The sequence below is a fragment of the Condylostylus longicornis genome, unplaced genomic scaffold, assembly GCF_029603195.1.
Source record: "Condylostylus longicornis isolate FDR11 unplaced genomic scaffold, ASM2960319v2 ptg000038l, whole genome shotgun sequence".
NCBI lineage: Eukaryota > Metazoa > Arthropoda > Insecta > Diptera > Dolichopodidae > Condylostylus > Condylostylus longicornis.
In genome coordinates, this window is record NW_026578007.1 from 492,606 (window position 1) to 518,147 (window position 25,542).

At 26.1% G+C, this 25,542-nt stretch overlaps 1 protein-coding gene across 2 annotated transcripts; it reads left to right on the forward strand.

Moving 5' to 3' along the window:
* Positions 1-1,068: 1,068 nt before the first annotated feature.
* On the forward strand, positions 1,069-25,232 carry LOC129609181 (uncharacterized). Of its 2 annotated transcripts, XM_055521100.1 has the most exons (6): positions 1,069-1,143; positions 14,030-14,085; positions 22,692-22,844; positions 22,923-23,178; positions 23,343-23,515; positions 24,917-25,232. In XM_055521100.1, the coding sequence occupies exons 2-6, from the start codon at positions 14,041-14,043 to the stop codon at positions 25,037-25,039; spliced, it is 750 nt and encodes a 249-aa protein (XP_055377075.1). In that variant the 5' UTR covers positions 1,069-1,143; positions 14,030-14,040; the 3' UTR covers positions 25,040-25,232. The 2 variants fall into 2 exon arrangements, with proteins under 2 accessions (XP_055377075.1, XP_055377074.1); XM_055521099.1 differs by lacking the exon at positions 1,069-1,143 and having other exon boundaries at positions 13,983-14,085.
* The last annotated feature ends 310 nt before the right edge of the window (positions 25,233-25,542 follow it).

Consider the following 25,542-nt stretch of genomic DNA (forward strand, 5'->3'; position numbering starts at 1 on the left):
ACTTTTCTTTGGCTCAGTATAGCAAAATATGTTAAGTATATCAAAAGATACAAAGTCAAATATTTCAGTTTTATAATTAAGAAAACAGTAAAGCATACAGCACACATGCAATTTTAAGTTTCACAGTTACTACTTGCTTGTAAATTCACATACATCATAACACATATTGTCAGTTGTGTGTTCAAAAATTCATTTAAACTAGGAATAAATAATTTTTCAAAATTAATAATTGCATGTGTGTTCGAGTCCTTACCGTTATATGGCGTGCTTAAAAACAACCCTCCAAGAGTACAAAAAAATAATTTTTGAAAATTGACACCCGGGCTAAATCAAAATAAAGAGAATTAATTCCCGTTTCCACTGATATACCCGAACCTAAATTTAACTATTTTGATACTTATGACGCTGTTGTACTAAGGATGTGACACATAGTATATACGTACGTGTTTTAAAATGATGATATATATGTGTACATATGTATGAATTTGTGTATTACTAAAAAAAAATTAAAATAGTCATAATGAAAAAACAATCATGCCGTCAAAGTGAAAGAAACACACAAAAACAAAAACCGAAGATTAACCACCAAAAATTTTAGTTTTATTGAGAAATTCAAATTTTGATAATGCAGTTATTCATCATTTGTTATTCGTTGACGAATCAGTAAAGTCGCGTGAAACGCATTTCTTACCTTTTTTTTGTATAATTAAAATCAAATAAAAAAAGGGAAGTAATCAAAAAGTAACGCAAACGGAATATGCAATTATTTTATCTTAATTACGACGGGCTATTATTTGTGATTAACGCGGAATTTCAATACAATAAACATACGTTTTTCAAATTTATTTTTGTAATATAATTGTATCTTTATAAACATATCTTTAACAAATTTCATAAATGAATAATTATTAATAATAATAAATCTAGCAATTATAGTATTAATATTTTTTCTGTGTATTTAAATATTAATTGGAAATTAACAAATAATATATTTAATTGAACTGAATTCGACATTATGAAGTCAACTGCGACTATCAATTAAAAAAAAATTCTTGCAATTGAAAAATAAAATGTTATAATATTATGTACATATAAAAAAAAGTGTAAAAATATATTTATATGTATATATAGAGGCATAATACTGTAAGTACAATACACGTACAATATAAGTATAATGAATGCACATCAGTTCAATAAATATTAGTCAGTTAAAAAAAATTATTTACGTATTAAAATTACAAAATTATGCGGTTCTTGTTATATTTACGCAAAAAACATAAATCATAATTTTATCTATGTTACCTTTAATAACCTGTGTGCTTTTTACACTTATGTTATATATGTATGTATGTATTCAAATGTTTCAATATAAAATTTAATACTCATCAATAATATTATTATGTAATAAATAAGTAAATATTTAATGACATGTTATGTAACCTATAAGTATCAGATTGTGTTTTTAGAAACGGTTATAGTATATAAATTAAATTGCATTTAATATTATGATATTTAAATCAATACCATAATAAATCTATAAGGCCACAAAGCTGAAATTTTTATCCCAAGTACTCCGAAGTAAAAAAGTTTACAAAAAGATTCCCAATGTTTTATATTTTGAATCATTCAATTGAAATATTTTTATTGAATTTTTGAGTATTCTAGTTTTATTTAATATGTTTTCAAAAGCCGCCTAGAAGAATTATTTTTGTTTCAAATATTCAGCATACTTATTTCATACAAATATTTTACATATTTTATACCTACACTAGAACTGCAAATTCAACAATTTATATCTTTTATTTTATGGAGCGATTTTAAAATTTAAAACGCTAAACCCAAACGTTTTGACATATTTTGTATATGGTTTTTACGTTTGGCGATTACTACAATATTTATTACAATTTAACAAATTTACAATTTGCGGCAAATAACAAAAAATATCAAAGAGAAGGAGTTTTAAAATTGAACTCTGAAAATTTACAAAAAGCATTGAGTTCTTTTTTTGAACATTTATATCACGTTATTTGACTATTGAATTCGAATATTTTTTCGTATCCGATATGGAACGCGGTGACGCTTTAAAAAGTTTACACCATTTTTGCAATACGAATGTCAGGATTGTATTTTCAATAAGTCGTCAATAAGTCAAAGCTTCTTAAGTCCAAATTTAAAAATTAAGTATTAAAACAAATAAAGATTTCAAGTAATTTTCGGAAGAAGTTGAAGGACTCTAGACTAAAGTTTGCTAAAATTTGTATACAACTAGTTGATGTAATTACTGGGTTCGTAAAATCTTTATTTATAAGCTTTATTTTAAAATTTCGATAAAAATTATAAAAATTTTTTAAATTTATAAAGAAATGTTTTTTGAAAAAAATTTGATTTTTTTGTATATCGCTCACGTTAAATATAAGAACTTTAAAAGAAGAATTTTCTCCATTGAAATCAAATTTGGTGAATTTCAAATTTCGCCATGTACAATTATATTTGACATAATTCGTAATCTGCCTATTTCAATATTGGTAGTTACATATATTTCTTCTTTTTAACTTAGGGAGGATATGGGTATATACATATATTAAGCACTGCTTATTATTTATGTATGTCACAAAACCACAACATTTTTTTCGTATTGAATCTATTTTTTTTTTTATTGAAATTTAATATTTTATCTTAAAATTATAATTTTTATTTTAAAACTTTCCACCTAGAAATACCTATAATTCTCAATTAATATTTTTATCTCCCTTGTATATATTTTTATCTATAATTAAAATATATACATATGCATGTATGTATATACACATACTGATAATTTGATTCATTCGTATATCAAAATAATAGTGTACACATAACATATTTCAATTCCGAATAATACCACTGAATATTCGGTAACACAAAAAATGATTGTAACCTTAAATTTAAAATTATTTTAAGTTTCTCCTAAGTTTTCTCCTTTCTAATTTATGTCAAATCAAAGTTCCTCAAGTTAAAGAAGAGTTTACAATTTAGACAATATATATGTATATATTAACATTGTCACATAGAATTAAGTTTATTCGAAATATGGCATAACATAATTTGTAATTAATCATATGACAACAATAAGAAAAACAAAACAATTAAAAAGATTTCAAATTAGTTAAAAAAAATGTTTGCTCATTTTTTGAAAATCACCCATTATTTTAGTAAAACAATGATCCACCAAATAAATGAAGCAAAAATTTAAGTTATTTATCAATCTTCCAAATATAACAACCACATTTTATTACACCTATTTATATTATAAAAAATATTTCTTAAAACCACTATTACACTTGTAATTTTAGAAAAGAAAAGAAACAAAATAAATAGGCAAACCAGGTCAATAAATAAATTTTTTTTGCAATGCTAAAAATGTTACTTCAATGTTGAAGCTAAAATAAAATATCAGTTTATGGTTTTCCTTTTAAAGAATGTAACTTACAATTATGATAAAAAAACCTCTTTATGTTCAATTATGAATATAATTGCTTTATGTGTGTGTGTGTGTATGTTTATGGTCTAAATTGTATCATTACTTTAACCTACTACCTACTCTCGCTTTAAACGTTTATAAAGATTATGCAATGGTTAATATTTAATATAGATTTATCACTATATAAATACAGCGGGCACGTGCGAATTGCACATCGAGCTTATCCTTGCGTTAATGCATTGCTTTAGTAATAAATTTGCAAATAAAATAAACATTTTTATCACTTGAAACAGACTTTTAAATTTCATAATAATAATGTAGTTTATTAAGAATTTTATTATTAAAAGAATAACAAAAAAATTCTTTAAAAAAAAGGAAATTTTGCTTTTACAAACAGGTAAGCAAATCAATTCTTGTATTAGAATAAAATAGAATTTTACTTTTTTAAAAAATGACGTATAAAAATAACTGTTCAACTGGCTTTTTTTTTCAAAACAAATTAAATTCCATTTAAATCAAATTAAATTCCATTCTAACATCATTGAAAAGAATGTTTATTTGAAAGACGAACCTGCATTTATAGGAACATGATCTTTGATCATATACCTTTTATTTTTAAAAGCTTTAAAAGCTATGTGAATTTTTAATTTGAAAAACCTTTTTCATACTTTTACAGCAGTCATCACAAGAAGTTTTGCAACAAAAGTTTATTGTACTATGATTAACTATAATTACTCAAAGTATGAATTAGATTCCAGGTGCAAGCGAAATTGATTTTCATTCAGGAATCTAGAAAGAGTAATAGATTATTTAATATAGTAATAGATTATATTAATTGCAAACAAAGGATTCCCGGCTGAATAATTCATGATTCTATTAAACTAACTGGCAAAAGCGTCGTGTATGGTGATTACCAAAGATTTTTCCAACGAAATGACAGCTTTTTCCTATATCATACACAATTAAATGTGAATTTATGTAGCTGTAAATAATATTTTATAAGATTATTGTAATTCTTATAAAAAATTCAATGTACCTAATATGATTAATTAGTATTATTCATAAATTTCTTTTTTATTGCATAAAATGAAATGTTAAAAATCTTTACAAATAAATTTTCATGTTCCATATTCATCATGATCATTCAATTGGTATTTAATAATAAATATAAAGAGCTGATCAATATTAGATAATTAAAAAAATTAATCGATTATGAAAAATATCGAATTTTATTGATTACGATACGCGTTAAATTAATACATTCAATAATGAACGATTAACGATGAACGATATGCCAATTAAAAAGAGTTTATTCATTTACTGTGATTACTATTGTATAATATTTTGCCATCTTATACTTGTTTCCACATATTGTTCATTGCCACTATTTATAATAGCAATTAATTACGTTGAAAATTAATAAGTATTGAAAGTATTAATTTTTTATCTTAATACTAAATATATAACAATTAAAATAAAATGTAATTGGAGATAACTGATTACTAATGATTTAATAAGTAACATTGACATCTATATTGTTATGTTTATATTTTTCAAACGAAATTCCCTCTAAATTCTACTAGAATAATTTAGGTTATCACTTTCTATATTATGTTATTAAGTTAGTTTCTAATAATTCTTAAAAATCGTGTTTCCTGCTTATGATTATGCTCATCAGATTTTATCGTAGATTTAAACTGATATTTAACTGGCACCTTAGACTTTAATCTACCTAAAGATAATATGAGAAATTAACTTGTCATACGCAAGGTTACCATTAAATGAAAAAAAAAGAAACCAAAATGAAACAAGTAAATTTTCGGTTTATTAGCCTCAACATATTCATTGTTTGTACCCGTTATATACAGCTATCACGTTTACATCCATATATGAACATGTGTTGGTCCGTCCGTCTGTCTGTCTGTTCGTCGCAAAGATAACTCAAGAACTACGAACCTTAATTTTCTAAATGTTCATAAATGATTTATAACAGTAAATTCTATAATTTTGTTTTAATTGAATGTGACCAGGACAGTTTTTCGGGTAGCAATCATACAACTTTGAAAGTTATTTGACTGTATCTCTGGAATTATAGAAGCTATAGTATTGAAATTTCATACAAGCAGATATTATTATTAGGCTTGTTATGTTTGGCAAAAGTCGATTAAATTGTTTTAAGCCTTGTGGTAACTGCCATACAACTTTAAAAGTTAGTTATTGAGTGATATTTTGTAGAAACAATGGAAACTGCAGTGCTGAAATTTTCCCTGAACAAATATGGTAATCATTTTTGGGATATTAGCATTTTTAGTACCAAATTTGGCTTATTGGATTTAAGTTTGCTTTCAGTTTGTAAAAGATTAACCGAAATTCATTTTTGGTATAATAGCGTCGAAAAATGCATTGGTAGCTTTATTTTTTTACCTAAATAACGGTTCTTTAAAATATCAACTGCTTCAAATAAAAAATAAATTTAAATAAAAGTTGCACTTAAAATCAATAAAAATTTAAATACCATTTTTTGAATTTTTACATTTTATTAGGGTCCCTAAAATCTTGAAATAGAAATGGTTTTTATGCAACATCTCCGATACTGTAAAAGAGTTTTTAACATTTGAGGACTTACATCAAAGGTTAAGAAAGTGGTCGAAATTCTCTATCAAATAGTTTTTGTTTTCTAAAACTTTCACAGAAAATTGAGGGGATGAAGAAATTTAAAAAAATACAAAGTTGATAAAACTAGTGTTTTTCCAAACTTCGAATGCTTGGTATTCCGAAAGTACATAAAATGCAAAATCAAATAATCTGTTGCTTTCAAAACCTTTACCAGCTTTTTCAGAAACAGTTCATTTGGAGCTTTTATCTCCCTTGAAAGAGAAGTTATAAGCAAAAAAGCTTACGCAAGTAAAAATTTCATAAAAATTCCTTAAAATCCCTATATATCTTGGAAACCGTTCAATTTTGACATCTAGTTCCTAACAAAAATTTTATCCATTTTTGATGCCCTAAACAATGATGTATAATATTGTACTTTTTAATGAATCACCCTATATATAAACAGACACTATATAATAAACAAAAAGTTGTATAAATCAGTGTGACGACAATTATCATATAACTTTTAAAACAATTTATTCGTAGGAGTATCATAGAGTTTGCACGATCAACTCTACTTTTCCTTATTTTGAATGAAGCTTTGACTAATAACCAGTATCTCTGTCTTAGAGAAAATTGGAAGAAAAATGTTAAAGCAGGAACAAGGGATCGATATGGAAAAACTAAATTTGCAAAAGTAACCAATTTTGGTGTGAAATCGTCAAACGATTGACTTAAGCACACCATCGTGCTCTACAATAGATGATCGACGCAGAATGGTTTGTTTTGTTAGAATTAAGAGTTGTTCATCCTCTAAAATTCCACCTTAAAATTAATGTTTTTCTCAAAATCTCAAGCTTAAACACCTAATTTCAGAAAAGAATTAGTCTATTTTTAAAATATTCTAGAATCTAGAATAATTTTTTAAGTATTCTAAAATCTAGTATACAGCTAACTACTGATGGATAAATCGTCCTAAATTTATATACAGTAAGTTTTCAGTCTTTTTTTCGCATACTTGTGATAACTTACAACGTTTATTATGAAATTACAAATAGTAATTTTCAAGTCAAATTCCATTAAAGAAATCTGCCTTCATAAATAATAATCTATTATAATCTTATAACTTAGAAAACTTTTATTTAAAGCGACAATTTTTCTACGTTTGATAAGTCGAATATTTCAGTAAGAAACTGCAATTTATTTTAAATCAACTTACAAGTTAAGTCGTTTGTAATAAGAAATCATGCATTTGTAAAAGATGTTCAAATGAAATAATTTTTTGTTCAAGAATAATCGTGATCTTTGATTTTGTTATTTACTAATGGAATGTAGTAAGCTGATACCGAAGTATTGCACTGTCGCAATATTTTTTAGCTGTGACAATATTGCAACAGTTTACTGATTTCTGCTTATAATATTTAACATGCTATAATTTGTTTTAAGAAAAATATGGTAGTCATATACTCTTTGCATATTGAAGTTTACTCTGGGTTTAAGCGTGTCACCATTCTGGAAAGCAAAGTGATTCGTATACATATTATGAAAATATTAATGTGCCGAAATATTAAAAACTTTGATTATACCATAAACATTAACAAGCCTGTCAAAATAACCGATTTTGTGTGATTTTTTTCTTACGGTGTATCACTCATATGTGGTATTGTGATGGTTAGTTTTTCATAATAAATTGTATAAGTATGCAACGTATTTATACTTGTACCATATAAAATAAGTGGGTATATAATTAAATTCGTTCACTTGATATTATGGTGTTTATACTTATAAACAAAAGAAGCATCTAATTAAAATTCTGTGTAACTTTTGATAAGTTAACCTCGTATTTTGTTTTTATCACGTATTAAATTCTGCTATAATACTCGTAATAACAATTTCTATACCTTTCCATAAATATTTTAGCATCATTAAAAAATATACATATATAAAAAAAAGAGTAATTTTCTTAAATAACAGGAAATCAAAAATTGAAAAATAAAAAAACTAAATTTACCAAAAAAGAAAAATTTTAATGTTGAATCTTAAGTTTCATTAACTTCATATAGACAACCTTAGAATATTAACGGCATACATTCCATCAAACTGCCGTCGTCTTGATAATGTAGTTTTTATATCTACATAACTGTGTTTTATAAATAAAGTTTTTTACTTAATTTTTTTTTTCATTCTCATTTAATTTTTATAATACTATTTTCTCATTGTCTTCCGCATAGCAATTCAACTATCAACTAATAATTATTACCTATACACAATCAATATTTTATGTGCAAAAATACCTTTTCTGGTCTAATATAGTTAATAAATATGTAAAATATGTGTACATATGCAATTTTCAAAAAGTGCTCGTAAGTGTATAAATCATACTCTGCCAACATCACTAATTAATCTTAAAAGTTTATATCCGATGATGACGCAACAATATTGATTAAATTTTTACCCTTAATATAGTCACAATCTGCCGCATTATGGAAGATTATGAAAAAATTCTCATTTCGTATATAATACTCATTAAATATGAAATAACTTTGGTTCAATCTTATGGTACGATAGAAAACATTTCTTTTAGAAACAGTCGTCTTATAATAAATTATTGATAATAATACATATACTTAAATTATGTTGTGCAATAATAATTGTAATTAAAACAAAGGTTAAAAATGGTGCTTAAAAGAATTATTTTTGAAAGAGAAATTAGTTTTGTATATTTTGATTTTTGCTTAAGAACGAAACGCGATGAATACACGGCAATATTTGTTGGAAAACAAGATCACATTTAATATTGGACAATAAAAATCATTACAGCTAAATCAATTTTTGAATTTAATAATATTGAAGTTTTTTTTCTTTCATAAATAAAAAACTCTTAAATAACGTTTTATTTTCAATTAGGTATTCTTCCAAAATGCCAAAATGTTAACAAATCTCTATTGTAATATTGGTTAAGAAGGTATACCATTGTGTGAAATATTTTTTATCCTCCTATTCTTCATTTCTTAAATGTTTTTTCTTAATATTTACTTCTAACCATATTGTCGCAAATTTCCTAACAATTTGTTCTGGATCCAGAGCAAATCAATCAAAGAAAAACAAAACTTGAAGATTAATTTAAAAAACAATCATTTTTTTTTTAATTACATAATTTTAAATTTTTTTTTCCAACTTCTTTTTGAATTGTTATTTTAAAATTGTGGAAATCATTTCTTACCTACAATTTAAAGAAACTAGGGGCCCCTGTGGTTTGCTTATAAGCAGCATTATCTGTTGTAAAAACAGGATTGTGGCAATCAATTTTAAAATAAGTTTAGAAAAATTTGTAAATATTATGGCATACATATGCAGGTATATACTTGTATATGCATAAATATCATATTGGTTTGAATACTAATGATAAATAAAAGTAATGGAAATATTTTTAATTTAATAAATTTTAAGATGTAATATGTGTCACTGTTAATTACATAGATATGATTAAAATTCAATTTAAGAATTAGTTAACAATTAAGAACGAAAAATTTCCTTCTAAACAACGTTATCTAGATAAGACGTAACGTTATCTAGATAAGTACGTAACGTAACATTATTCGTGTTCTTATATCTCTCACAATTTTTAGTTTTAGTTTTTTTAATTCCATTCCATGTTAAATACAACAACAAAAAATTATTTCACTCTTACTTAACTCATTTAAAATATTTCGCTTCCTTTTGCTTTTTATTTTTGTTTATGGTAGTAAAGCAAAAAAACAAAAAAAATATTACTACTCTTTTTTTATTCTCTTTCGCTTTTCGCTTTTCGCTTTTCATTTTTTGTTTTTGTTTTACAGTATGTATAATCAATTGAGTAATGTATCTACCCAGTATTCTCTTTTGCTATTTTCATTTTTTTGTTTTTGTTATTTATTAGATTATATGTATACCTGTTCATGAACTGGAAAAATCTTGTAAAATATAATATAGATTGCCCTAAGAAAAAAGTTAAATGTTATTTTGTGCTTAAATGTATAGATTTTTGTTTATTTAGAAATTTCTGCTTGTGGTATCCTAAAGTAGACTAAAACAAATTTTATATTTCCTTTGTTTTTGAAAAAAAAATTAATTATCTCAGTTAGTTATGCTATTTTCAAAATATTTTATTATTAACGTCTGTATAGATTTTTATCGATTTCAAAATAAAAAAAAACTAAAAATTAGAAAGAGGAATACCAACCGGCATAAACGAATTAGAATTATTACATACTAACTATTGCTTAGTTTATAGTTTATTAACGCTGTGTAGAATATTAAAAATTATTGCTATAGTACGAGTTATTTATATATTGTTTCTATACAATTTAGCTTGGATTTTGAATTTTTCTGAATGTAAGAAGTAGTGCTGTCTGAAGTTGGATATTGCAAACTCATTAAAAATAATATAAACAAATTTGCAAATTTCGTAAACGCGAAGTAATAGTTTAAAATGATTTGCGATAACCATTATTACTTATAAAATATCCCATAGATGTTACTTGTCATTGTCTTACAGGGTTAAACAGTTTCAATATATTGAAATATCGGTTCGAATAGTGAATATCACAATTTTTTTGAAAAACGTAATTCGAATTATCATAATATTTAACATTTTATAAATAACTTTTTAGTTTTCATAACAGCATTTCATAAATAACAATATTTTTTGTAAAAACGAAAATAAAGGCCTAATAATATTAAAATAAAAATTTCAGGTTAACTTATCCATTAAAAAAAAATTAATGATTTCACATAATTCAAATAAATTAGAGTTCATTCGTTACGTAAATGTTGGAGTAGGCTGTAAAGCATGTATGAGGTGTCAAAACAACCTTCAACATTTTCATACTAAAATAATACTTTCTACGAAATTTGTGATTAGAATTCGGCATATCATTCTTTTCATAAACGAACACAAACTTTTAAAAATGTTGATGTAAGTTTTTGCTTTTCTCATAGTTAGTAATTTAGAATTATTAGATAGGAATGCTCCAGCGACTAAAATTTAAAAAAACCGTCCATTGTTAGAGCAAAATACAAAAATGCAATCTAAATTTAAAATGAAATAGTTTTAATAATGGCATAAATCTTAAAATATGATACATGGAAAAATCCAAAATTTTATGTGCATTCATAAAAAGAAGCTATAGTGATAATATGATACAATTTGAAATTCATTTGTGTTTATTATTAAAATCATAACTATGCATGTATGAATCCAGTTTATATATGTAATTCAAATTTAGTATGAAAATCTGGCAACTCAGTTAAAAATATGAAAAGGGGAAAAGAAAATAAATCGAAACCTCATTTTTGTCAAGGCCGTTGTTGTATATACAGGCACTTTCATTTGTATTTATTTAATGTCGACGTAAACTTTACGTAGTAATTTTATTTCTATTTTTTTTTGTAACAAATTATCGTGTGCTACTATCCGCTAACATAAACTGGTATATGTAATAAAGTTATTTAATAATATTGTAGGTTAAGATAAAAATTATTCGAAGTTAATACGAATGCATTTAAGTGTATTTTGCTGTGCATAAATATATGTATTCACATAAGCATAAGCAAACATTATACTTGCCTCATAACTCTGCTCCGCTTGTCATCTTCAGCTTGGTTTTCATATACAAATGCGATAAACTGTTTATACATATACATACAAAAGCATATATATATACATATTTTTATTTTGAGCATTTCTATAATGTTATACAAGTACATACATATGTATGTGTGTACATGCATGTGTAAAAACCACGCATCTTAATATGTACTTGCCTCAAATTTTATTTTTGTATAACGATCGTGTATGATTTTATCAGTGTTTTGTTCAAAAGATTAAGTAAGAAAAAGAAATGAAAATATGTAAAAATTTGAATAGTTATTAGTTATTGCATAATTAACAAATTGAAATATTAAACTAGCAGAAATCACTTTCATTTAAACTAATTCAGACTTGTGTGTCATTTTTTGTTAACACGCATTTAATTTTTATTTACGAACCTTGAAGCAATCAGATTGTTAGTGCATCAAAATATTTCGTTTTAATTATGGGCTTATATTAATTTTACAGATTGATTTGCCTTTTAATGAATTTGAATAAATTTTTTCTTCTATTCAAAATATTTTTCGTTTAATTACCTATGTATATGTATATGTGTGTACATATGTAAATAAATTTTATTTGATAACTATGAGTTAATTTTTATATTTAATTCGTATTGTATAATAAAGGAAATTGATTATAGTTACATTTATTGCATTAATAAATTTATTTTGATTAAAATTTATTTTTCTCATATTGGTAGATCGATTTGTATTTTTAAAAATTAATATTTATCTTATTTTTGTAACTTAATTCAGAAGTTGTGAGCTGTAAAACTTTTACGATATCACTTCTATTGTTATACTTACTTATAAGTTCGTGTAAATTTCATAATTTTATAGGAATTCTTAGTGTGTTTTTATGAAAACTGTTCTTGTTATTGCAATATATGAATTGTAAAGTTTTTAATAATTGTTTGTAAACTATTAAATGAAGTATTGCATAGAACGTTTTGGATTCTTACAATAAATCTCAAAATCGTTTAATAGTTATAAATATTATGAAAATTTTATTACACAATTATGTCTGTCACAAACTTTCAGTTTTCAAAACATCTTTCAATTCTCAAAATTGAATTTCTCTGTACCTTTGCCTCATCACCTTCGTGACATCTTTATCAAATTGGAAATAAAAGAATTTTGAAATTGTAAAAAGTGATCTAATACTTTCAAAATAAATCATTCATATAATTATCAATTTAGAGACTCCTCCGATTCATTTTCAGCATTATATTTAGTAAAAAAGAGAATATCTTGAATAGAACGCCGTTTTCATTACTTCCGGATAAATTTTAGTAGGAAAGATTTGAAGAGTGCCTTAGTCTTCATTAGTGTGAAAAACTGTTATGGTATTTTTTTTATTGAAAATATTGTTATAGGTAACAAAATGATTGGGTTGTGAAAATTTAAATTCTGTCTAGACTCAATATGCGATTTAGATTTCAATAGCAAAATGCAAGGTCGTCGGCTAAGAAATAAATCAGGATCTAAAATTCAAAAAAGGTTGAATAAATAAAGCAAAAAATTTGGTCCGCATAACCAGCGATTTTTGTTCAATTGCCCAAATTTTATAAATTTAATCTCTTAAAATTAAAAATAATGTTCAAAAAATATACATAATGTACATATTACATAGAAATAATAAATATAACTTTAATTTTGAATGGGAAATTTGTAAATGTCAAAATTCTACGCAAAGTATACAAATATTTTTGACTGCACAAACTACAACATTATGATATTACGTTGACATTTGTGAATACAAATATACTTTTGTATAGTATACATTACTGAAAGTTTACATTATGGAAATTACGTATTTATACTTTAATGAAGACAGCATACTAGATTAATTTTTTTATAATTTATAAGAAACAATTCCTAGAAATCTTAAACTTTTTTAATTTATGGATATGTTCATAAGTATGTAGCACTGAACTATCATATTTCAATAATTTTCAGCATATCATTCTGACAATCATATACATACATAAGTGTAAAATATAACCATTCCCTTAATATTTGGATAATTTTACAAGAAATCATTTCATATCATAAATGTTGAATGTAAACAGATTAAAAAGCAGATACAATTTTATAATAATATCAGAAAGTTATTTTAAAAGTGCAAAATAGTTTAAAACTATACATAAAGAAAATCAATAATAAAAATATTACAAAATTAAGACAACTAATATAATTGCTTACGCATAATATATATTATATACATACATATATTATATGTATATATAATTACATATAAGTTAACATTAATAAAATCGTAGCTTATTAGGAAATTAATGACAACTTTAAATAGAAAAATGAAACATTTCATATATTTAGCAATTATAGCTATGCTCATTCAAACACCAGTTTTTGGAGAAGATAAAACTGTAAAGGTAAGTTAACAATTTTTTATTGTTTTTTAAAGAATGTTTTAGGTATTATTTGTATTTAAAAAAAAAAAACAAAATTTTTGTCTGAGTTAGTTTAATAATTTGAATATATTTCTACATTTTAGAAAAGTATGCATATCATATTAACAATTATTGATATATTGTGTTTGAAATAATCACTAAATAAAACATTTAAATTTCTCAGTCTTATTATTATTACCAGATTAATCAAGCAGAATTGCTTTCTCCATTATTAAAAAATTCACAAAGTATTAGATTAAGTGATAGAACTACATTATGTCATTCAAATATTTTGCTGTTAATTTAACATAATATTTAGATGCGAAAACTCTAAATTTCCAATTAATTGACGTCGGGTTATTTTTCAATTTTATGGTTCCACAGAAATTCGACAAAAACAAATTTGGCAAATATTTTTCAACTTTTAATTAGAGTATGTGACAAACGCCTAAACTAGTAAAAGTTCAAAATGTTCGTAATTGAAAAATAAACTCTAAATTAAATGATAGTAATTAATTTAATTTTAAATTGTTAGTACTAAATTATTAGTATTTAAAAAGTAAAAAAAATTCATTTTGGTATGTCAACCTTCAAAATTAAATATTGCTTTATAACATACTCATTAAAACATACAATATATATACAAATTTCAAATCTTTCTCGACTTCTAGTTCATTATATAGCGTTAAAAATAATAACAGGTCATATAATAGCTGCAGAAATAAAAAATGCATCTATTATTATTTAGCGATGCTTTTATTTATTAACTTACTATGTAACAATATCACAAATCATTCGTAAGATTTTTATGCCTAACAATACACGATTTTTCCGCCTTTAACACAACTTTCATACAAAACTGAATCGCTTGCATGGTTTCTTTAAGGTAAATAGAAACACATCTTAATTAAAATTTTGAATATTCATATTGATATTATAATCATAAATCCATTTTGTGTGACATGTGGTTGTTTCTTCAATAAAAATTGGTTGATCTTCCAAAAAAAAAAACGAAAAATAAATTAAATAATTACATCAAAATAATTATTATGTTGCACAAGCACATGAAAATTTAAAATTTCACGGAAAAATTTAATACGTAAATTTTCTAAAAAAATTCGGAACACAACGTTTTAATGAAATACGAATATCAAAGAATACTCCTATAGCTAAAAACTCAGTAGGCTCAGGTCGATGATTCTCTGCAACACAGTCCAGAGGGGCCTGCGGATGACACAGACATAGTGCGGTAGTGTAGGTGTCAGACTAAACCTTAGCAAGACGACCTTGGTGCCATTCACCAGAAAAAAGGGGCTAGAGTAACTGCACACAATTCGTGTAGGCGGGACGGCTGCTGAAAACAAATCCGGGATCAAATACCGGGGTGATATTTGATTCCAAGCTCCTTTGGTGAAGTCACGAAGAGGGTGTATGCGGGCCACCCGAGCGCTTATGGGATGCAGGGCCATATCGGCAGGACATGGTGGTGCTTCCCGTCCATCATGTGGTGGTTGTATACCATGATGGTCGTGCCACTTCTGACATATGGAGCAGTGGCACGGACAAGAAATGTGGCTCTTGATACGGCTAGGAAGGACCTGAAATGATTGCAAAGACTTGCATGCATCTGCATCACAGCGGCTATGAGAGCGTGCCCAACTGCGGCAGTGGAGGTGATTTTGGGACTAACTCCCTTGCTAAGGCCGCCAATCTGAGGTTGGGAAGGAATGGAATTGATGTGATAGGGACATAAGATCAAGATCGTCTTCTCAGGGAGGTTCCGCTCCTAGGGCATGGTTCCTAGGGATTACATGGTAAGAAAGTTCAGCTTCGAGAAAAGGTTTACCTCGTTGCTTGTTAACAGAACGAGTTGAAATCCCGCATTTTTGAGTCACCTGGCGGGGTCTCACACCATCAGATAGTACACTGATGGGTCAAAGACCTGCCTGAGAAGGGCACAATACACCCTTTGCGTGGTCGTGGTGCATTGTTACCCCATGTTTACAGTCTACAATAGCTAAAAACAGTTTTCTAAATCAATAGGTGACTTGATTACTACTATTTATATTACAATTTTTTATTTTGAGCACAATTTGAAAATACTGATCAAAAGAAAACTTCCTTTTATTCGGAATAAAATACTTTTTTTTTTATTTTTCGCTAATATATTTCGTGCGCTACATACGCACTTTATCAAAGCTGATTTTCTTCTTCTTTGATAAGGTGCGTATGTAGCGCACGAAATATATTAGCGAAAAATAAAAAAAAAAAAAAGTATTTTATTCCGAATAAAAGGAAGTTTTCTTTTCACACCAATAAAAAAATTATATTTCGGAAAAATATTCAACCATTGAAAAAAAAATTTTTTGAATACTGATCAAATTATTATTTGATCTGTATTTATTAAAATTTATGTGAACAACATTCAATCTGGTTAAGGGGAATTTGAATTCAAAGAACTGAGATAGGTGTTTTACTTATTTTTGATGCGTCGTTCATAATTGTAAACAACTCCGAAATGTAGTGCCTTTGATTTTTTTTAAAGTTGAATAAAATTCATCCTTTCGACAACGAAAATAAAAAACAATTAATAAAATAAACGAAATAATACGCTATCTTTAGAGTAAAATCTGGCCTTATTTTTATAAAATAACACATGGTTCTTCACATATGGTTACTTCACATTCCTCTTCAAGTGACCGAAATCCCATACAGAAAGACCTTACCTTTACACTGACCTTTCTTATTCTAATATACTAAAGTTACATTTTAAATTTTGTCTTTATTTTACCAATGCATTGAAAATCGTATACACACTTCACAAATGAATTCAAAACTTTGTGCATGTTCCACAAATACAAATGAATATGTAAAATAAGCGACTTCTTTTGTATGATAATTTTTTACTAACTTCTTGTATGATTAGTGTCTTGTAAAAAATAAAAAGAAAGAGTATTCATTTTTTTAATTGCATTTTAAAGTTAATAAATAAAGTTTTAGAAACATTAATGGGGCATATTTTTTTCCAAAAACCTCACTTATTATGCGATTTATTCATTCATCAAATTACAATGAACATATACATTCAAATACTACTGAGAAAAAGATTATTTCATGAAAATGAACTTGAAAAGATGAGCAAGTAATGAGTCTGTCCGCTATAATAAAGTTTTTAAAAACTTTTAGAAACTTTATAAAGTCTTTGCATGCAAAGCGTTTATAAATATGCGGGATAATACTTTTTGAACAAAAATGAGAGAAAATGATGATATTCTCATTTTCTCAAAGTTTAAAGTTTTTTCAAGTTTTGTAAAGTAAAATTTAGTGTTTTAAAAACTTTTAAAATCTTGGAGCTGTCAAAACATACATATGTTTTTCTTGGTTATGTCAGAAGGGTTTATTATTGAAAAAAAAAATTTCATCAAGAATAACTTTTTTTTCAAAATTTTTAAATTAAAAATAAAATAACCAAAATGGGTTCACAAATGGTTTCTCCTAAGTTTCATACTTTTATAATCCAAAATCAAAACCAAAATTTTCGGTTTTTGGTCTAACCAGAAAATATGAAATTTGACGTTTATAGTATATTTATAAAATTTTTAAAAGTTTTCCGTCTGGTTTATTTTTTCTTTAAATAAGAATTTTTTTCCTTTTTGCGAGAAATTTCGTCATTGTTTCTTTCAAGTTTTACCACAGACATAACTAATATTGTTTAAAAAAATTTAAAATGTTTTTTTTTCTTTTAGCTGTATGAAAAAAAAACTCCCTTTTATTCGGAATAAAATACTTTTTATTTTTGCTAATATATTTCGTGCGCTACATACGCACTTTATCAAAGCTGATTTTCTTCTTCGAATAAAAGGGAGTTTTCTTTTTATATAGCTGAAAAAAAAAATTTATATTTCGGGAAAATTATTAACCACTGAAGAATTTTTTGAATTTAAAATGTTTTTGAACCACACACTGAAAATGTCACTCAAACATTACCATACGCGATAAAAGTTTTTTTATGACTTTACAAAATTGTCAAAAATTTAAATTTATTGAATTATTTACAAGTTGTATATTTTTATTTTCAACACATTCCCAAAAAAAAAAGGAAAATACTATTTTTAGTCTCACTCTGTCCATCATTCCGTTTGTCCGCCCTTCAAGATAGAAGGCTGTAACTGCATGTACAAATGCAAGAAACTAATAGTATTTTGATATGAGGTGAAAACGTAATAAGAATTTAATTTAATATGATTCAAATATTTTAACACAACATTGTTAAAAAATAATATAATACTACTTTTTTAAGGTTTTTTCTAGGAAAATTTTAAGGAAGTCCAAGAAAATAAATCTTTTGCTAATAAAAATATAAACTAACTATCAGTGAAACTACAATTTTTTTATCTTTTTTTAAGCGAACTAAAAGAACGAAAATTAAGAGTTATGTAGACCACATTAGAAATAAATTTCTTTGAAAACTGTAGTATTTAAACATCGTCTATTCAATTTGAAAAATTGCTATTGATTCACATCAACTTACACATATTTTTTTTTCATTTAAACAAACCCTATATTATTTATTATATTGCGTGTTATAACCGCAGAACATATAAGTTAAAATTTTATAATCTTCATTAACCATAATGGTTATCTTTCAAAGTAAATTTTTACATTAACTTATTTTCTATTGATATTACATATATCTTATTGGGTGACCAGTAATGTGTGGGTATTATTTATATTAAATAATAAACGAATTATTAGTTTTTTTTAAATTGTTGCCCTGTCATGTTTCATATGTATTGTTCAATACTCTAATTGTCGTTTACATATTAAAAAAAGAATCTTACACCCATAGGCTATTATTTGTTAGTAATGTTAAGTGTAAATCAATTTTAAATAATAATATTGTTTAAATTTGAATGAACTTCTATAAAGTTTTTTGTTATCAATTCTTTTACCTTAACATAGAAACAAATCTCAATCGTGTTATTTCAATAAAAAACAAAGTTGTCGTCTGACAGAGAAGTGAGGCTAATTCGTAAATGATAACTAATTAACATAAGTTTGTCCATGTAATGGTAAACTAAAAATTTTTATTATAGTTCTTTTAAGTTCATCAAAAGAAGTGCATAGGATCATTAAAATATCTTTTAAACACTAATGTGTTTTGAATCTTAAGAAAACTAGTCTTTAGATAAAACCCAAAAAAAAAGTAAAATTTAACTTTTTTAAAAGGTTAACTTTCTGATAAATTTATTACCAAGTTTCGTCGGAATATTATGCCAATATGAAATTGCAAGAATTTAGTTTAGTTTGTTCTTTATGTACTAGGAATTCTAAAATTTGATAATTCATAGTTTTAACAATATAATAACAATATTTCATCGATTATTTTTCTACATTTGAGCGAAAATATAAATTGAGCCAAAAGCAAAACTCCAGTTAAAAGAACCTGATTTCTTTGAAACTCTAAGTGGATCGACGGAGCTTATATATTTTTAAAAATAGTCAAAAATTATAAATCAGTTCCTAATAAAAGTAACAGTTGCTGGCATAACATGATTCACTAGTGCTACTCTTGGAATTTTATTTTATGATTTTAAGTAGAATTTTTAGAATTTTCGAATATTGATCAATTATTCGTAATATATTTTAGGTTTGTGTCACACTTTATCAACGTATTTTCGACCAACAAGCTAGCTGTAACACAACATGTTTTGTTGAATTATTCAATGGTTCTCAGGTTTTTTAAATTGAATTTGTAAATTTTGAACAATAAAAAAAAATAATTGAAAAAAATATGAAAGTGCCATAATAAAATAAGTCATATGAAATTTTATGTTTTTCTTCTCGTTTATATGAGTTTATTTTCTTTCGTTCACACTCAGAAACTGACAAGTTCGAAAATAACAATTGTGGATAAACTTTTAACTTTTTTTTTAAAGCACACGTATCCGATTATATAGGTAAAACAAATTAAATTTAATTTCAAAATTAAAAGTTCTTTAAACCAATCCCACAGAATGGGTAATGCTATTTCCCCATCCAATAAATTCAGATTACAATAAATTCCGAAAAAATACCAAATACATAAGATTATTTTAAATATCTAAAAAAGTTTTAATTTTGTTTTTGTCATTTCACTGACAATAATTGCCCATTTACTACCGTGAATATTATTATACTGAATGTGCGGAATTATTTAGTACTATATACATTTATATAGTACAAAATTAAAAGTAAGTATAAACTTCAGATTTCACCACTTTTTTTAAAAGGACAGTCTTCTACAATATTACAGAATTCACGATTTGCTTATTATAACTTCATTTTGAAAGAAATTACAAATATCTGACATCAGCGAGGAAACCTTTAAACTTATTTTATAAGCAATTTTACCTTTTCACACAAAAAAAACCCAAACCAAAAATATAAAAGCAAATTATTTATTAGTGCTATAAAACGAAATTTTACAAGCAAATTTAAAGGCACTCCTTTACTTCTTTTTTTCTTCTTTCTTTATCAACATTAAGAAAATTTCATTGAATAATAAAATTTTACTTTTATTAATTTGTTTTGAACATCAAACTAAATTTCACTTTCAACTAAATTATTGGCATTCGCAATCCAAAATAACCTAAAAAATGAGTTTCGTTTTAATGTATTCAGAAATTGAAGAGCAAAAAAGAAGCTGTTGAAATCAATTGGGTACAATGAGAAAAACGGAAAAAAAAATTGTTTTTTTGGTTTAGTTTTGTTTTTTTTTGTATGAAATAAAAGATTTTGTAATAACACAAGAGACATTTTAACTGATGTTGATTAAATGATTCCGTAGTAAAGAGAATGAAATAGAACAATATTGTGCATAAAATTATGGGCTGCCACATTGATTGGTGCAGCTTCACACATCAATACAACACACGTTTGAGACCCACCCTCCTGATGAACTCAAGCAACTTGTGAGAACTAGAGGACCGTAACTCCGCCACCGTTAAGGGCGTTAAAGCAAAGTCCCCCCAGCACCTCCTCCCTCCTATGAGCAAGAGCATCACACTCCCCCGGGAGGTGCACCGAGGTCCCTCCATACTTCCCACAGAATCTGAAAGTATCCTCATTTTCCAGGCCCAGCCGACTGAGGTGCCCAATAAGCCTGCAGTGACCCGTCAAAATTCCTGTGAGGACTCTCACCTGGTTCTTGCCCATCCCTATAATTTTCTTAAATCGCTTCTGGTCATAATCTCCCAGGAGCTCCTTGGCTTGCCGCAGTCCCGGAAGACTTCTCCAGCGCTCCGACCGCCTTCTTTCTGATTCCCTCCTAAATCCCCAACGGATAGTATGTGGCTCGATTCCGCAGAAGGGCTCCGGCCCAAGAAGAGGTGTGTTTGCCCCCTTCCTTGCAAGTGCATCAGCGGCCTCATTTCCTTCCACGCCCACATGGCCCGGCATCCAACACAGTGTGACCCGGTTGCATCTACCCAACTCATTGAGCTTCTCAAGACAGCCCAGTACTGCCGGGAAGGATACTGAAAACGAGTTCAGCGCTCCGATCGCAGCGCGGCTACCCGACATAATCATTAGCTCCCGTTCCCGATATCCCCTTTCCAGGATGAACCGCACGCACATTTCAATGGTTCGAAGAATTTGGTTCTTGGCCCAAATAAAGAGTTTTTTATATAAATTAAGACGCTGTAGACATATAAATAGTAGTGCAATGGCATATACCAGCGAGTAGATCATTGTCAGTAAAAAAAAGAAATTATTCCAAAATAAACCTCTACCGCAACCTACTTAGGAGCTAGACACTTAAAGGTAAAATTATTTTTTTGGCTGGCGTTTTTGAATTTATGCTCCCTGTGACCGTTTTAATTAGAAAAGTGATAATACTCCAGGAGTATAAAAACTGAATATTTGAAAATGTTTCACTGGATAAGTTGGCCGTGCGTTAAACCTGTAAATTACACAGTTCTATTCTAATCATAGTTTCAAAATTTACTTCATCAATTTAAAAAAATACAAACTAGAATCAAAATTAAACTGTGCAATATATGATTGTCTTAAAATTTTTAAATTAAATAATTGAAATTCCAACTTATGTCAGTTTAATGCATTCAGTAGACTCATATCAGTTATACATTCTACGAGTTAGAAGCAAAATAGTACAACTACATCAATTCTATCATAAATATAATGTTTTATGTATGAAAAAATCACCCTTATGTAATAAATGCCATCAATTTTGCTCCATCTCCAAATGCACCTATGTTACAACCGCTTGAATTATTACCTGGAACTCCCGGTTTAAGCTGATTGTAATTTTAGGGTGCATTTAAAGGAAAAGTATGTACTTTTTTTGTTCGGTTGGTAAAGAATCCCTAAAATTAAATTTGGTTAATTCGTTTAATTGCAATCCTCATCACCTTATTATTATTAATTATTATTATTATTATTATTATTATTATTATTATTATTATTATTATTATTATTATTATTATTATTATTATTATTATTATTATTATTAATCTATAAAGTATTAAATAATTATTAATCTTTAAAGATTTGTTTATTTAAAATGCTTTATTAATTTTCGATTTCAGAAAAGACAGATTTATAGAGAGCAAGTATTGCCTCATGCAGGTGGAAAAATTCCTGATACAGCTTTTCAAACAGATCGTTTACTTTTGAATCAATTACAAAAGGAAGGAATTGCTATACCAGATGGGGTGGTGTTAGAACAACGAAATCCTCAAGTATCTATAATATTTTATTATATATGCAATTATTAGTTATACTTACATTAATAATAATAATGCGTTATTCTGTTTCAGGTACATCCATATACAAACAAAGCAAGTCGAACCGTTTTCCGTGTGGCTTCAACTTCAGATGCTCGATTTATACCAGATATAGGTCGTTACACTTACAAATATCCACCCAGTTTAGAAACCACATATTTGTATCCACAAATACATAACTATCCATTAATGACACCCCCATTATCAGCACCAAAAATACCAAAATATCGACCTTTAACTTTACCAAGCCCACTATTATCAAATAATCCACCAAAAGTTAATAAAAAGAGTAAGTAAACTCTGAATTAAAGTGTAAACTCGCAATGTTTATCTAATTTTTCGTATAGTAAAAGTTTTTTTGAAATATTTAAGAAAATTTTCATTTTTTTTAATATAATGTTTAAAATATAAAATACTTTATACATAATTCTTGTCTTTTATTTCGTATTTCAGCTGTATATTTAGTTTCCTATGGACCAAAAGATACATCTAGAAGTCTTCAGTCAGCTCAAATAGCATCAAATTCAGTGAACCCAATTAAATCAATTAACACTGTTAATATCGTAAATAACCCTTTAAATGGCTTTTCGTGGAGTGAATTTCAGCAAGACTACTTAACAGCGCATGTAAATTGATTTTTTATTCATTTTATCTATTCATTCTTTAAAACTTTAAACAAAAATTGGAAAAAGTACTTATTAGTTCACCCTTTCCATCCGTCCGTATATCTGCTTACGAAACTTCTACACCCTTTCAGATAGAAAGCTGAAATTTTATACAGCTGATCTGTAAAAAACTTATTTCTGTAAAAAAAATTTTATCTATTTCTTCTCGCTAAAATATTATAGTCCCTATATATAATTTATTTATATTAATTCATAAAAAAATGCTTGTTAGTTTCAGCATGTTCGTTCGTCCGTAGACATGTTTACAAAACTTTTATATACCTAGATCTTCGCATATACCTAGATCTTTACTAGAAGCTTACGTTATTTTTGTAGAAGAAAATTTTTACTCCCCTCCTTTAGAGTCATTTTCTTTAAATCCATTTCAAATTTTGCAAACGCAAATACTTCAACTTTAAAAAACAAAATAGCCGTTAAAGTTTACCGTTACCTAATGTTCCATATATATGAAATAAAAGTGAATTTTTCATTATAAAGAGAATATTTAACTGTCCGGTCGATATTAACGCATTCCGGTCTGAAATGAACACTTCAAAATTAAATAAAAAAATTGCAGAAAAACAACATAACAAAAAAATTTGTGTTTATGTTAGTAGGCTCTTAATTTCACAAAGTAACATGTAATGAAAAAACTAGAGAGAAGAAAGAAGAAGGCGACCAGTATGGAAAAACGATTTTAGTGTTTCGATGTATTGTAGAATAGTCTTTTATAAAAAATAACTTATAGAATTAACATTGAAAAGTAAGCGTGTTAATTTTCTGAGTTTGATTGAAAAGCGCTCTCTTTTAGCTCATAAATGAGCATTGCCACATTATAGAATAAAAATATTTTTATAAACACAAAAACTATTTTTTAATTCATTTGCACATAAGATTTTTATTTGAATAAATAACATAAAAATATAATATTTGACATAATGAATATAATGAATATAAAATTTTTGACATAATGAATATGTAAAAATTAATTTTACCTTGACGTCTTATAGTAATTAAAATTCCGAAAAAACAATATAAATACTTCTTTTGTTTATTAATTTCGCTGAATTTATACTTACATATACGAGTGAGTATGTAAAATTGTCTCTAAAATCTAACAGAGTAAAAAGTAAATATTTTTATACAATTTTGCATATACATATGTATGTATAAGAACATATGTATATAAATGTGTGTATTTTTATATTTTCTTTTTAATTAATAAAACTTTAATTAATTGTTTAATAAATAAACATAAATATTTAAATAAAAACATATTTTACATATATAAATATATGTATACATATGCATATACAAATATTTTTTATATTTTTTTTATTTATATAATTTAAATTTTTTTAGCTCTTCAATGGTTTTGATGATATATTCAATAACGATTACCAATTGCGAGAAATTCGAAGTTCACATTCAAAAGCTACTGAAACAGCAAGCAAAGAGAAGCCATCTTCAACGAGAATAAAATAGAAATTAATTTAAAACACAAACAACAGAAAAATATTTACATCTTTTTTTAAAAAAACAAAATGAACAAAAAAAAATTAAATAACTAAAAAAATATGCAACAAAAAAAATTTAATTTATTTAATTAAAACAGATTTCATATTTCGGTTTTAATTTTATAAAATATGCGCATATCTTTTCCTAATCAATAACTGATTTCATTATAAGTTGTAACATCTACTACAAATTGTCCCTAATAATTTTTAGTTTATAAAAAGCTTTATTTGTAAATAAAAATCTTTTTAAAAAAAACAAACACACTCAGTGCTTAATTACTCATTTAGTGTTATCATCTTTCCCGATTTTATGAAGTTTTACATTTATTATTATTACTGACACAATTAAATAACTGTTTTTTCATATTAGAGATTTTCATAAATGCAATACTGCAAAAATATTGCAGGCATTTTCATAAACACAATATTGTAAAGCAAATATATACCAAATATATTTTTAACAGTTGTATA

Coding starts and splice junctions, on each gene's coding strand:
- LOC129609181 (XM_055521099.1), top strand. CDS start 13,987: ATGACAACTTTAAATAGAAAAATGAAACATTTCATATATTTAGCAATT. Junction 22,845..22,922: donor TAGAACAACGAAATCCTCAA/GTATCTATAATA, acceptor ATTCTGTTTCAG/GTACATCCATATACAAACAA. Junction 23,179..23,342: donor ACCAAAAGTTAATAAAAAGA/GTAAGTAAACTC, acceptor TTCGTATTTCAG/CTGTATATTTAGTTTCCTAT.